At 69.8% G+C, this 11,718-nt stretch overlaps 1 protein-coding gene across 2 annotated transcripts; it reads right to left on the bottom strand.

The window, feature by feature from the left end:
• Positions 1-2,841: 2,841 nt before the first annotated feature.
• On the bottom strand, positions 2,842-7,531 carry LOC310898679 (RING finger protein 145-like). Of its 2 annotated transcripts, none has more exons than XM_083834048.1 (10): positions 7,225-7,531; positions 6,416-6,524; positions 6,125-6,216; positions 5,529-5,764; positions 5,234-5,409; positions 4,960-5,100; positions 4,614-4,796; positions 4,279-4,426; positions 3,718-4,074; positions 2,842-3,557 (listed from the first exon to the last, which is right to left on the bottom strand). In XM_083834048.1, the coding sequence occupies exons 1-10, from the start codon at positions 7,385-7,387 to the stop codon at positions 3,015-3,017; spliced, it is 2,148 nt and encodes a 715-aa protein (XP_083690174.1). In that variant the 5' UTR covers positions 7,388-7,531; the 3' UTR covers positions 2,842-3,014. The 2 variants fall into 2 exon arrangements, with proteins under 2 accessions (XP_083690174.1, XP_083690175.1); XM_083834049.1 differs by having other exon boundaries at positions 3,718-4,023.
• Between the last annotated feature and the right edge of the window lie 4,187 nt (positions 7,532-11,718).

Raw genomic sequence — 11,718 nt, 5'->3', positions numbered from 1 at the left:
TGGACACCTCGGCTGCACCTGCGAGACGCCCCGAAAGGACCCCAAACTGGTCCCGTGGATAACCCAGAGTGACCCCACTGCATCCCCCGAGACACCACAAAAGGACCCCAGACTGGTCCTGCGGATGCCCCAGAGTGACCCCACGGCATCCCCCGAGACACCCAAAAAGGACTCCAAACCATTCTCATGGATGCCCTGGCGTCACCTCTCTGCATCCCCCGACACACCCCAAAAGACACCAAACTGGTCCCATGAATGCCTCAGAGTGACCCCACTGCACCCCCCGAGACACCCCAAAAGGACCCCAAACCGTTTCTGCAGATGTCCCAGAGTGACCCCTGAGACACCCTGGGATCCCCAACAGGCTTTGGAGACATCCCCCAGGGACCCCACAGAACCCCTGGGGCACCCTGCAGAAACCCCCCCCATCGCCTGATGCCCCCCAGAGACCCTGGGTGGACCCCAGGCAGGCTCTGAGCACAGCCTGGCCCCACTGCGTCCCCCTGACATCCCGAGAGGCCTCAGTGCCCTTTGGATGCACCCCAAGGCTGCCCAGAGAGACCCCTTGGGCCCCTCACAAACCCCACAGAGACCCACGCAGCCCCCTGTGCCCTCCCGACGACCCCCCCGTGCCTCCTGAGGGACCCCAGTGCCCCTCTTTGTATCCCCTGCATCCCCTCCGCTGACCCCAAACGAGCCCCTTGGATACCCCAGAGTGACCCCAAACGAGCCACCGAGCACCCATCACGAATAATTGGGTCCTTCAGGATACACCCCGGGGGCAGGGACCCCGAGGGCGGCGCTGAAACAGAACCAGGCAGCCCCCAGCCCCCCCCTCCAGGGTCCCCAGCACCCCAAGGAGCCAGGCTGGGGAAGGTGGAGCTGCCGGAGGGTCCGAGGAGGGGGGGACACGTCCCAGCGGGTTTCTGTCCCTGTCTGCAACGGGCAAGTAAACGGAGCAGGAAAGGACAAACCCCGAGGGGACAAACCAGGAGGGGACAAACCCCGAGGGGACAAACCCCGAGGGATGAATCAGGGAGGGGTGGACCCAGGAGGGCTGCACCCAGCTGGAATCGCCCCCAGGACCCCCCCGCAGGGGAGGCTCAGGAGGAGGCTGAGGGCTCGAGGCTCTGCTCCATCCTCCTGCGGGAAGGCAGCGCTGCCAGCTGGGGGGGGGCGGGGGGGTCCCGCGGGGCTTGGACAACTCCCCCGGCTCCTGCGCTGCGGGAGGGGACAGCCCCGGGGGGGTGTGGGGGGGTTCCTCGGTGTCCCGCAGCCCCCGCTCCTTGCGCAGCTTCTGCACCAGGGCTCTGCAGGGGGAGCCCCCCGGGGGGCTGAGCCCACCGAGCGCCCCCAGCTCTGCCCGGAGCCCCCCGAGGCTGGTGGGGCCGTGGGGTTTCCTGCAGAGATGGGGGCGTCCGTTCACCTGTGCACCCACCCGGCCCAGCGTCCATCTGTCCGCGCACCCACCCATCCTGTTGTCCATCCGTCTGTCCCTCCGTCCACCCATCCCCCCCACTATCCACCCATCCATCCACGCACACATCCGTCCCAGTGCCCATCTGCCCTTAAACCCCCCCATTCATGCACCCACCCCCCCATTTATGCACCCCCCACCCCAGCACCCACACACCCAGCCCGTTGTCCGTCTGTCCGGGCACGCGCCCACCCCCGTGTCTGTCTGTCCCCGTACCCCCGGTGGGTGCCCGGCAGTGGGGTTTGGGGTGCGGAGGGGAGGCAGGGGCCCTGCTGCCAGCCCCGGGCACCCCCCCAGCACCAGGGTCCTCGGGGGGGGCCGCCTTGGTGCTCCCCCCAACCCCCCCCCATGCTGCCGGTGCCGGCGGTGGGATCGCAGGGGTGGGCAGCACCCAGGGGACCCCAGCCCTGTGCCACCCCCCCGCCTCCCTCACTTCCAGGCAGCACCCTCGGAGCCGTACCCGGGAAGGGGACGCCGGGTTTCTCTGCCAGGGAGCCGCGTTCCCTGGCACGGATCCGGTAACGCACCCTAATGCCGGTGGGGGGGGGGGCACGGGGGGGCTGCCCTGCTCACGGCTGGGGGCGAGGGGCACGGGAGCAGCCCCTTGGGGGTCCGGGGGTCGAGGCGTTGGTGTAAGGCTGGGGCTGGGGGCTGCGGGGGGAGGAGGGAGCCTCGCCCCGAGTGGTTTGGTTTTATGGCCGGTTCTCTCTCCCTCGGCTAATGGGCTGCACAGGGCCCCCCCGGGACGCTGCGTCACCCTCCTTAGGGTAAGTGCAGGGTGGGGCTGAGCTGGAAGGGGGGAGCCCATTTACCTCCTCCCCAGGGACCCCGGCCCTTGGGGCCCTCCCTGCCTCCCCTGCCGGGCAGCAGAGGGGCTGCCAGAAGGGCTGGGTGCCCCCCAGAAGGGACCCCCCCCAGCTGGGCTCCTGCCCCAAATCCCACCAGGCACTGACGCCCCCCCAGCCACAGTGCGGGTCAGCACCACAGGGACCCCGGCAGGGCTCAGTGCCCCCATCCCCATCCCCTCCTTGGGCTCAGCTGGGAGCGGAGGGGGCCCCACGCCCTCCCCCCAGCATGCGGATGGGACTGGGGAAACGGGGTTGGGGCTCAGGGTGCCCAGACCCACACCAAGCCCCCCCCTTCCTGTGCCAGACCCGCACTGAACCCACAGCACCCCGCACCAGCCCCCTGCCAAGCCCAGCGCACCCCTCCTCCCCCAGCCGTGCCCCCCGTGCCAGGCAGGCACCCGCCCCGCGTGCCCCCAGCACGCAGGGCTGAGCAGGGCTGGATGCGGCCCCAGCACAGCCCCCCCGCGGGGTCCTGCCAGGCCCGGACGCGTGGCAGCAGCACGGGGGCGCAGCAGCTTCAGCTCCGGATTTATTGCAAAAATCAGTCCGTCGGGCACGGCTTGGTCCCAGCCCCTGCGCACTGCGTGGCCCCAGAGAGAGACCCCAATGCTGGGGGGCCTGGAGACCCCTGGCACCGGGGGGCTGCTGGTGCGGGGTGCCCAGCGGTCTGCAGGAGGGGATGGGATGTGCTAGGAGGGGTGGTGGCCACTGTGGATGTCCCCACCGTCCCCCGCACCGGGGTTGGGGCTGGCAAAATGGTCCAGGCTGGCAGGCGAGGGCACCAGCTGCTGCGAGTCCTTGCCGGGGGGCCCGGCCCCGAGGGGCGCAGGGGGCACGGGGCAGGGACAAGGGTCCCCGTGGGGCTGTGGGATGGCACCCGCTGCTTCCTCACCCAGGGCAGGGGCGCTGGGATGAGCAGGGAGGTGGGGGCTGCAGGGCCCAGCCCCGTCACCCTGGCAAGCCCTGCCGTCCCCCGGGCCTGCGGGCGCGCTGTCCCCACGGGGCAGCCCGTCCTCCCGGGGCTGTGCTGGGGCTCCTCCATCCACCAGCACCTCGTCCTCGTGGGCCGGCACCTCCTGAGCCGCCGTCCCGCTGCTGGCATCGTCCTGGGGGGCTGCTGGTGTGACCTGCTGGTGGCACATGGGGCACGTGTCCTGCACGTAGAGCCACTTGCGGAGGCAGGCACCGTGGAAGAAGTGGCTGCAGGGGGTGATGACGGCCACCTGCATGTCCTGCGGGCGGAGAGAGGACGTCACCCGGCGGCACCTGAGGTGCAGGGCTGGGGCAAGGGCCGGCACGGGACCCCGGGGGCTGCTCCAGCCCCCCCCGTGCTGGGGGAATCAGCAGAACGGGGCCCTCCCGGTGCTGCAGGGGGTCCTGGCAGGGGCTCACCTGGAAGCAGATGGCGCACACGTCGTTGTGGTCCCGCAGCTGCCCGCGCGTGGCCCTGGGCAGGGAGTTGATCTTCTTGGCGGCCTCGCGGCGCAGCAGGAAGCTCCTCCAGCCCGTCTGGGCGCGCAGCCAGACGTTGAAGTAGGAGTGGATGATGATGACGGAGGCGCCCATCCAGCTCCACTCGCCGAAGAGGGACTCCCAGGTGCCGTAGGCCACCACGCACAGGGCCACCAGGAACTCCAGCACCCGGCTCACGGCGTTCACGCAGTAGATGATCTCGTCCATGCGCTCCAGCGGCGTGTCCTGCAGCAGCTCCACCATGAAGAGGGCGTAGATGAAGAGCGTGCCCATCACCTGGCGGGCAGCGGGACGCGCCTGGGTGCTGCTGGCCGGCACACAGCACACCCCAAGCCCACCCCACCCTTGGGAGCACGCCTGGGACACGGCCGTGCTCCAGAGCCCCAGGGAACCTCTGCTCACCCTGCCCAGGGCCGGGGAGCTCCCGGGGACGTTGGAGGGGACGTGCACCCCCACAGGAGCAGGGGGCCCCCCCCGTACCTGCAGGGAGGTGAGCATGCAGCTGGAGACCAGGATGAGCAGCCAGAAGTCCAGGTGGAAGAAGTGGGCGATCTTGTAGGCCATGAAGCAGGGGAAGACCAGCAAGAAGAGGCACATGCTGATGCCGCGGAAATGCTTCCAGAGGCTCCTGGGGGGGCGCAGCTCAGCCAGGGGGTGCCTCCCACCCAGACGCCCCCCGGCAGCACCCTCTGCTGCCGGCCCCCTGCTCCAGCCACCTCTGGCTCTGTTCCTGCCCCGAAGTGAGCAGCTTCAGGCCAGGCAGAGGGGTGCAGGACGGGGCTGCGTCCTGCTGCTCTTCCCCAGGCGACCGGTACCTGTTGCGGGAGGCCCCCAGCGCCAGCACGATGGGGTCAGCTATCTCGATCATGGACTGCAGCGTGGATGTCACCACGATGAAGAGGATGATGCTGAGGAGGAAGGTCCGCTGCAGGACCTGCAGGTCGAGCAGCCCCGTCTGCAGCGCCAGCAGCAGCAGCGTCACGCCCTCCGTCACCCCCCTGCCAGGAACAGGGCGTGAGGACGGGGGCCCCCATGCCCCCGGCCCTCGTCATCCCATACTGGATGCATCCCAGCCCCGAGGTCGCTCCTGACACCCCCATCCCGTGCTGGGCTCTGACAGGGGACGCCCCCTGCCCACCCTGCGCCCCAGCCCGGGCTCACCTGTGCATGACGTTGCCGTTCTGGAAGGCGCTGAAGCCCAGCAGGTAAAACTTGCAGAGGTTGAGCACGCCCAGGGCCAGGTAGGAGACGGTGAAGGTGAGGCCGACGAGGGAATAGGGCGTGCTGCAGCACTCGGCCACGCTGCGAGGGAGCCGGGCTGAGCACAGACCCTGACAGCGCCCAGCGCAGCCCAGGGAGTGCCCGGCCCCATCCCTCCTCCTCCTCCTCCTCCTGAAGCCAGGAGGGAGGAAGGCAGAGCTCAGCCGGCACCTACCTGCTGAGCAGGACGAAGAGCAGGCCCTGCTGGGCTACGGCGCTGCCGGAGGAGGCCAGGAAGGAGGAGAGCCGCAGGGAGAAGAGCACCAGCCAGAAGACGAGGAACAGGACGGGGACGGCCAGCTGGCTCCAGAGGGACACCCCCAGCGCCAGCAGCCGGTACACCTCCATGGCCTGCGGGGCAGCACAGCACAGCTCGGGGGGGGGCCCGCCCCATCCTGCCCCGTGCAGGGGGACGAGGGGTCTTGGTGGGCTGGGGACAGCCACAGCGGCGGGTCTGCAGCCCCCCTTACCTGCATGATCTCGCGACAGGCGGCGGCAGCCAGCTGGAAGGGGACGAGGACGTGGGCGCTGAGCACGTAGAGCACCTCCATGCTGGTGCAGATGGCAGCGAAGGTGTTGGCCAGGGGCAGCGCGTGGAGGGGGAAGCCGCAGAGCCGGGCCAGCACGGGCAGCAGCGGGGCGGCGAACAGCCAGGCCTGGCGGGTCCTCATCAGGAGCGCGCAGAGGGTGCAGACGCAGACCTGGCCTGCAGAGGGGACGTGGAGGGTGCTGAGTCCCTGCAGCACCCTGATCCCGCTCCCGGTCCCCAGCCATCAGCTGAAACCGAGGGCAGGGGGCTTGGGGAGACCCCACGCTGGGGCACGCACAGCATGTACGGCCACAACGGGACAGCAACACCCCGAGACTGCCTGAGCTGGGCACTGGGGGGGCTCAGCCCTTCCCCTGCATGCGCTGGGCCAGGCCTGGGGTGTGCCCCTGGACGCATCACCGCAAGCCTCTGCCTTGTCCCCTGTCCTGCAGCCGTTCCCCACCCTCCTGGTGCCACTGTCCCCACGCTGGGGGTCCCAGGGCGCTTGGGAGGCTGGAGCAGCCCAGGCTGGCTCACCTGCGAGGGCAGTGGTGAAGCGTCCAAACGCGGCTGTGTCGCTGTACACAGCGCCCTGGAATCCGTGCTCCAGCTCGCGGCGGACGTAGTCACTGCACAGAGAGAGGCTCAGCACCCTGACACGTCCCCGCACCCCAACACGTCCGCAATGGCCACCCCTGGGGGTGGGCGCTCACAGCGCCCCGCAAACAGCCCCGCTGCTGCAACGCCCCCAAACTGCCCCCACCCCACACCGCGCAGCCCAGCACCGCGGTGCTGTCCCCCCCCCGTCCCCCCGTGGCCAGGCCTCACCTGGCCGCCTGGTGCCCCGCACAGAGCAGCAGCGCCGTGAGCAGGTGGAGGTAGAGCTTGACCAGGGAGCGCACCGGCAGCACCAGCAGCACCACGCACAGCACGTGTCCTGCGGAGAGGAGCGGGTGAGAGCCCTGCCGGGGGGGGAGAGCCCTGCCGGGGGAGGGGGAGAGCCCTGCCAGCCCGGCCCCGCCGCTCGGGGACCCCCCTGTTACGGCACACACACATCCCCTGTCCCCAGCACCGCCACGGGACGGACCCAGCCGGGGATTGCTGCCCGTCCCCTCCCAACATTTTGAGACTCTGCAAGCTGCGAGGAGCCTGGGTCTGAGTTTGGCTTCCCGGGCACAACTGGCTGCCTCCGGTGAGAGGCCGCTGCCACCGGGCTCTTCTGCGCCTCGCACCCCCACGGGGCCGGTTGGGGCAGCCCCCACAGCGGCCGTAGCTGCGCGACGTCCCCTCGCAGGGAGCCGTCGGTGCCAGCGGTGCCACCGGAGCCACCCGTGCCGTAAGGCACCGTCCCCGTTCGCCCACACCGGGGCCGTGACACCGGGCACACCGCAGCACCCACACCCCACGGCCGTCCCCCCGCTCGGTGGCGGGGCTCTCGGTGGGCACCGGGGCGGGTGTGGGGGGCACGGGGCAGAGCCGCCACCCCACCGGGCTCCCCGGCACCGGGGGCCCGCGGGGACCCTCTGGGCACTCGGCACCCCCCGGCCCCAGCCCCGGCCCCGCCGCGTCCCCGCCGCGCCCCGGTGCCCGCCGGAGCCGGGCCGGGCCTGCCCGCCCGGTGTCCCCGCGGCCCTCACCGAGGCAGGAGGCGGCCCGCAGGGCTCGGGCCCGCAGCGGGGCGCCCCCGGGCAGTACCGGCAGCGGGCCGGGCCCCGCCGCGTCCCAGCGGTACAGTGCGTCCAGCAGCGCCAGCGCCGGCACCCGCAGCGCCACGTTGGCCGCCGCCTCCAGCCGCGACATGGCCGGGACGGGCGGGGGAGGGGGGCCCCGGGGCCCGGTGCTGGGGGGAGGGGGAACGGGGGGGGGACACCGGGGGAGCTCCCCCGGCCCGGCGGGGGGCGCCCGGCTGGGCCCTGTGCGGGGGCTCCCGGCGGGGCGGGCCCCGCCCCCGCTGCCCCTCCCGCTCCCGCCGCCGCCCCGCGCCCGCCGCCACTTTCGCTTTCTCCCGCCCCGCCCCCGCGCTGCGCCGCGCGCCCGGTGCGTCGCGGGGGGAGGCCTGGAGCGAGGGCCCGCCCGCGGCCGACGCTGCGGCCGCCATCTTGGAAGCGGGCACGGGTCCCTTCGGCCCCGCTGTTCCGCCATCTTGAGTGAGGGCGATGCGCATGGGGGCGGCCATTTTGGAGAGGGGCGCGGCCCGCCGCGGTGACGCCGGCCCGGCCGGGCGGCGGCCATGTTGGGTGCGGGCAGGCTCCGAGGGGGAACCCGCGGCCGCCATTTTGAGAGGGGCGCGGCGGAAGGGGGGTCGCCTGCACCGCCTCCGTGCCGCTAAGAAACAGAGCGCCAGCGGCCAAGGCGGCTTAAAATCCCAGAATCACAGAATCACAAAATCCCAGAGTCCCAGAGTCCCAGAATCCCAGAACCATCTAGGTTGGAAGAGACCTCCAAGGTCACCGAGTCCAACCCCGGACCTAACACTAACAAGTCCTCCACTAAACCATATCGCTAAGCTCTACATCTAAACATCTTTTAAAGACCTCCAGGGATGGTGACTCCACCACTTCCCTGGGCAGCCTATTCCAATGCCTAACAACTCTTTCAGTAAAGAAGTTCTTCCTAACATCCAACCTAAACCTCCCCTGGCGCAACTTTAGCCCATTCTGTGAGAAGCAAAGTTGTGTTTTTGCAGTAAAGAACTAATTTTCTGTACTCCAGGGTAGCTGTGTAGTCATAATAAGGAGAAATGCTCAGTAGATAAGCGGACAGTAGGCGGCCTCACTGTTCCAAAATAAGGCAGAAGCTTGAGAAAAAACAGGATGAGCAGCGTTGGAACAGTAAAACAAAGATAACAGGTTCTCAAAACGTAAGAAAGGGGGAAAAAAGGGAAAAAGGAGAAATTAAAGGGTTAAAAAAAAAAAGAAAAATTGTACATACATGGTATAGAGGAGCATCGAGTAGCTTGTGAACCTGCAGTACTCGGCCAATGAGGAAACAGGGGAGGGGATCAGGCGTCAGGGAACAGGGAATAAAAGGTTATGCTTTGTTTACTAAAATGCGCTCCTGATTGACAGGACGCCCGCCACTGCAATCGCGAATAAAATAGCTCCACAGAAGATCCTGTCTGAAGAAAATTATTTGAGATTTTTCTCACACTGGGCCATGCCCTGGGCACCCCCAACCCCACGGGGGCGGAAAGAAATGTCCGCACATCTGGATGGGCTGCGTGCAGCTTAACAGGGCACCAGGACGGTGGGTGGCAGAGGGGCCTGGCAAGGGCCGCCCTCAGTCCCGGTCCCTGCTGTACGCCCGCACCGGTGATCCCCAGACGCTGACTCCGTGCCTCAGTTTCCCCGCGGGGGCAGCAGGGGTAGCACAGCTCCTGCATCCCGCGGGCTGGCTCTCGGGGCTGGGATCCGGAGAGGAACGGGGCTGGCAGCACCCGTGGGGAGCTCGCTGATGCCGACCACGCACCCACCGGTTGCCAGCTGCCGGCACCTTCCCAGGGAGGCTGCCCGGTGCCTCCCGGGAGCGTGGGCACCGCCGGGCTCCCACCGGGGAAGGGGCAGCTTGATGGGTGTCAGGGACCGGTGGGCACACGGACAGACGGATGGGAACACGGACAGACCGACGGGTACACGGACAGACAGGCACACGGACAGATGGACGGGCACATGGACAGACCGACGGACACACGGACAGATGGACGGACACACGGACAGACAGACAGGCACACAGACAGATGGATGGGCACACAGACAGACGGATGGGCACACGGACAGACAGACAGGCACACGGACAGACAGATGGGCACACGGAAAGACAGACGGGCACACGGACAGACAGACGGGCACAAGGACAGGCAGACGGGCACACGGACGGACCGACGGGCACTCCCGACGCCGCGCCCTTGGGTGGCTCTGTCCCACGGGCTCGGCTCGGCGCGGCCCCCGGCCCGCTCCCGGTGTCCCCCCGGCCTTCCCCCGGCCCCCCGCCGCCCCCCGCCCGCTCCCGGCCCGCAGCACCGCGGACAGCGGCGGGCAGTGCCGGGCGGGGCTCCCCGCTCCTCCCGGTGCCCGTCCCGTGCGCTCCCGGTCCCGGCGCTCCGGGCTCCCCCGGGTCCCCCCGGTTCAGGCGCTCCGGTCCCAGTCCCGGTCTCCAGCCCGGGTCGCTGCCCCCGTGCGCTCCCGGTCCCGCCGCTCCGTGCGCCTCGCTCCCTGCAGCCCGGTGTCTCCGTCCCGGCTCCCGGTCGCCCGTTCAGGAGCCGCCCCGGTGTTCCCAGAGGGGCCGCGGCTCCGGGAGCCCCCGGGCCACGTCCCCCGAGCTCCGCCGTGCCCTGCGCCGTGCCCCGGGGCCGGGCGGTTCGGCGGGCGCAGCCCCCGGTGCGGCACGGGGGGCGCCGGGGCCGCGGAAGGCGGCGGCGATGCCGGGCACGGCCCCGTTAGCAGCGCCCGCTCGCGGCTCCGCGGGGCTTTACCGGCCCCCGCGGCCCCCCCCCCGGCCGCTCCCCGCCCGGCACGGAGGCAGCGCGACCCCGTGCCGCAGCCCCCCGCACCCCCCGCTCCCCGTGCCCGGTGCCCGAGCGCTGCCGGTCCCGGGAGACCCCCGCCCAGGGACCCCGCATCCCGGGACCAGCTGGAAAACCCGCACCTGGACCCCCAGCCCGGCCCCCCCAGCCCCAGCCGCACCCCCCGAGCATCTCCGGTGCCTCCGGTGCCCCTGCCCGCGGCTGCCTCCGCTCGCCCGGCCCCGAGCGCGGCCGCTGCCCCTTGCGGGGTGCCCCGGGGACACCCCAGGGCGCTGGCAGCGCGCCCCGGTGCTGAGGTTTGGCTTTGGCCTCGGGCAGCGGGGGTGAGGCAGGTGCCCGTGGACAAAGTGCACGGGGTTAGGCTGCAGCAGGTGAGGTGAGAGCACACAGAACTGGAAACACATCCAGCAGGAGGAGGGATGGACGGACGGACGGACGGATGGATGGACGGACAGATGGAGGGATGGAGGGATGGATGGGTGGATGGGGAGATCCTCATGGAAAAGAGGGAGCTCCTCATGCACACACAGAGAGCCCCGGAGGTGCAGATGTAGCAGCTCTGCCATCATGCCGGGGGCATGCTGGGGGTGTGGGTGCCACAACGAGGGCTCCCAACAGTGCAGGGGTGCTGCAGGGTGTGGGTGAGCTCCCCCAGAGCCCCAGCACAGGGCTTCTTCCTGCAGTGCCTCGTCAGGAAGGTTCGGGTGGATTCAGTCCAGGCAGGCCAGGCAAGAATTTGGGTGCAGGCAGCGAGGGTGCAGGGAGCCTGGGGCAACCCCCCCCACAGCGAGGACTGGGGGCAGTGACAGGCACTCCTGGAGCAGCCCCTGGAGCGGCAGCTCTGCGTTTGGGGCTGGTGCACGAGCACAATCCCATTCTGAGGGAACGTTCCACCGCCTGACACCACTCATTCTCCAGTTCATGCTGCTTTGGGCCTGCACCCTGCAGCCTGGGCTGCTGCGGCAAGGCTGACGTGGGCTGCACCCGAACCCCTCGGCTCTTCCTGCTCCCCAGCTGGCCGCCGAGCACGTGTTCGGGCAGGGGCTGTGCCCGAGCAAGTGGCTTTTGGGAACGTGCTTGGGAGCTCGTAGGAGCTGTCCCTGACCGTGGCCCCTCCAGCTCCTGGTGCAGACGGGGCGTTTGCACCAGTGCCCATGGGGGGGGGGGGACAGGAGGGGGTCTCTGCTGGTGGGAGCCAGCAGCTGGCTCAGCACGGCCTGCACAGAGCCATGGGGACAGTGGCAGGCGCCGCGCTTGTTGTGGTGACTGCTAAACGTCGGCGCTTTGCCAGGGAGCTTGGAGGGAGAGGCTGGCCCTTCCTGAGCTGGGGCTGCTCCCTGCCTTCGGGCTCACCTGGAGCTGCTGTCACCGACGGGGGACAGGGATGAGGCCAGCCCACAGGGCAAAGCTCCCCCAGCGGGGACCGTCACCCTGCCCAGTCCCCTGGCAAGGAGGCAGAAGGGGGTGCCTGGGGCAGCCATTGCTCACAGCTGAAGCAGAGGAACCCCCGCCAAGAGCCATCTGATGGTGGTGCTGGTGGTGGTGGTACTGGTGGTGGCAAAGTGGTGTCTGACCCCATAACCCAGGGGCGCCAGCCGGTGACCCCATC

The sequence above is a fragment of the Anser anser genome (assembly GCF_964211835.1).
Source record: "Anser anser genome assembly, chromosome: 4".
Classification (NCBI taxonomy): Eukaryota; Metazoa; Chordata; class Aves; order Anseriformes; family Anatidae; genus Anser; species Anser anser.
This window is presented reverse-complemented; position numbering and strand designations above follow the sequence as displayed.

What these genes read in the sequence shown, in the direction of transcription:
- LOC310898679 (XM_083834048.1), bottom strand. Translation starts at nt 7,387, where the DNA reads ATGTCGCGGCTGGAGGCGGCGGCCAACGTGGCGCTGCGGGTGCCGGCG. An exon ending in AACGGCAACGTCATGCACAG is followed by an intron (nt 4,797 to 4,959) that starts GTGAGCCCGGGC and finishes TGTTCCTGGCAG; the next exon opens with GGGGGTGACGGAGGGCGTGA. An exon ending in TGTGCGCCATCTGCTTCCAG is followed by an intron (nt 3,558 to 3,717) that starts GTGAGCCCCTGC and finishes CTCCGCCCGCAG; the next exon opens with GACATGCAGGTGGCCGTCAT.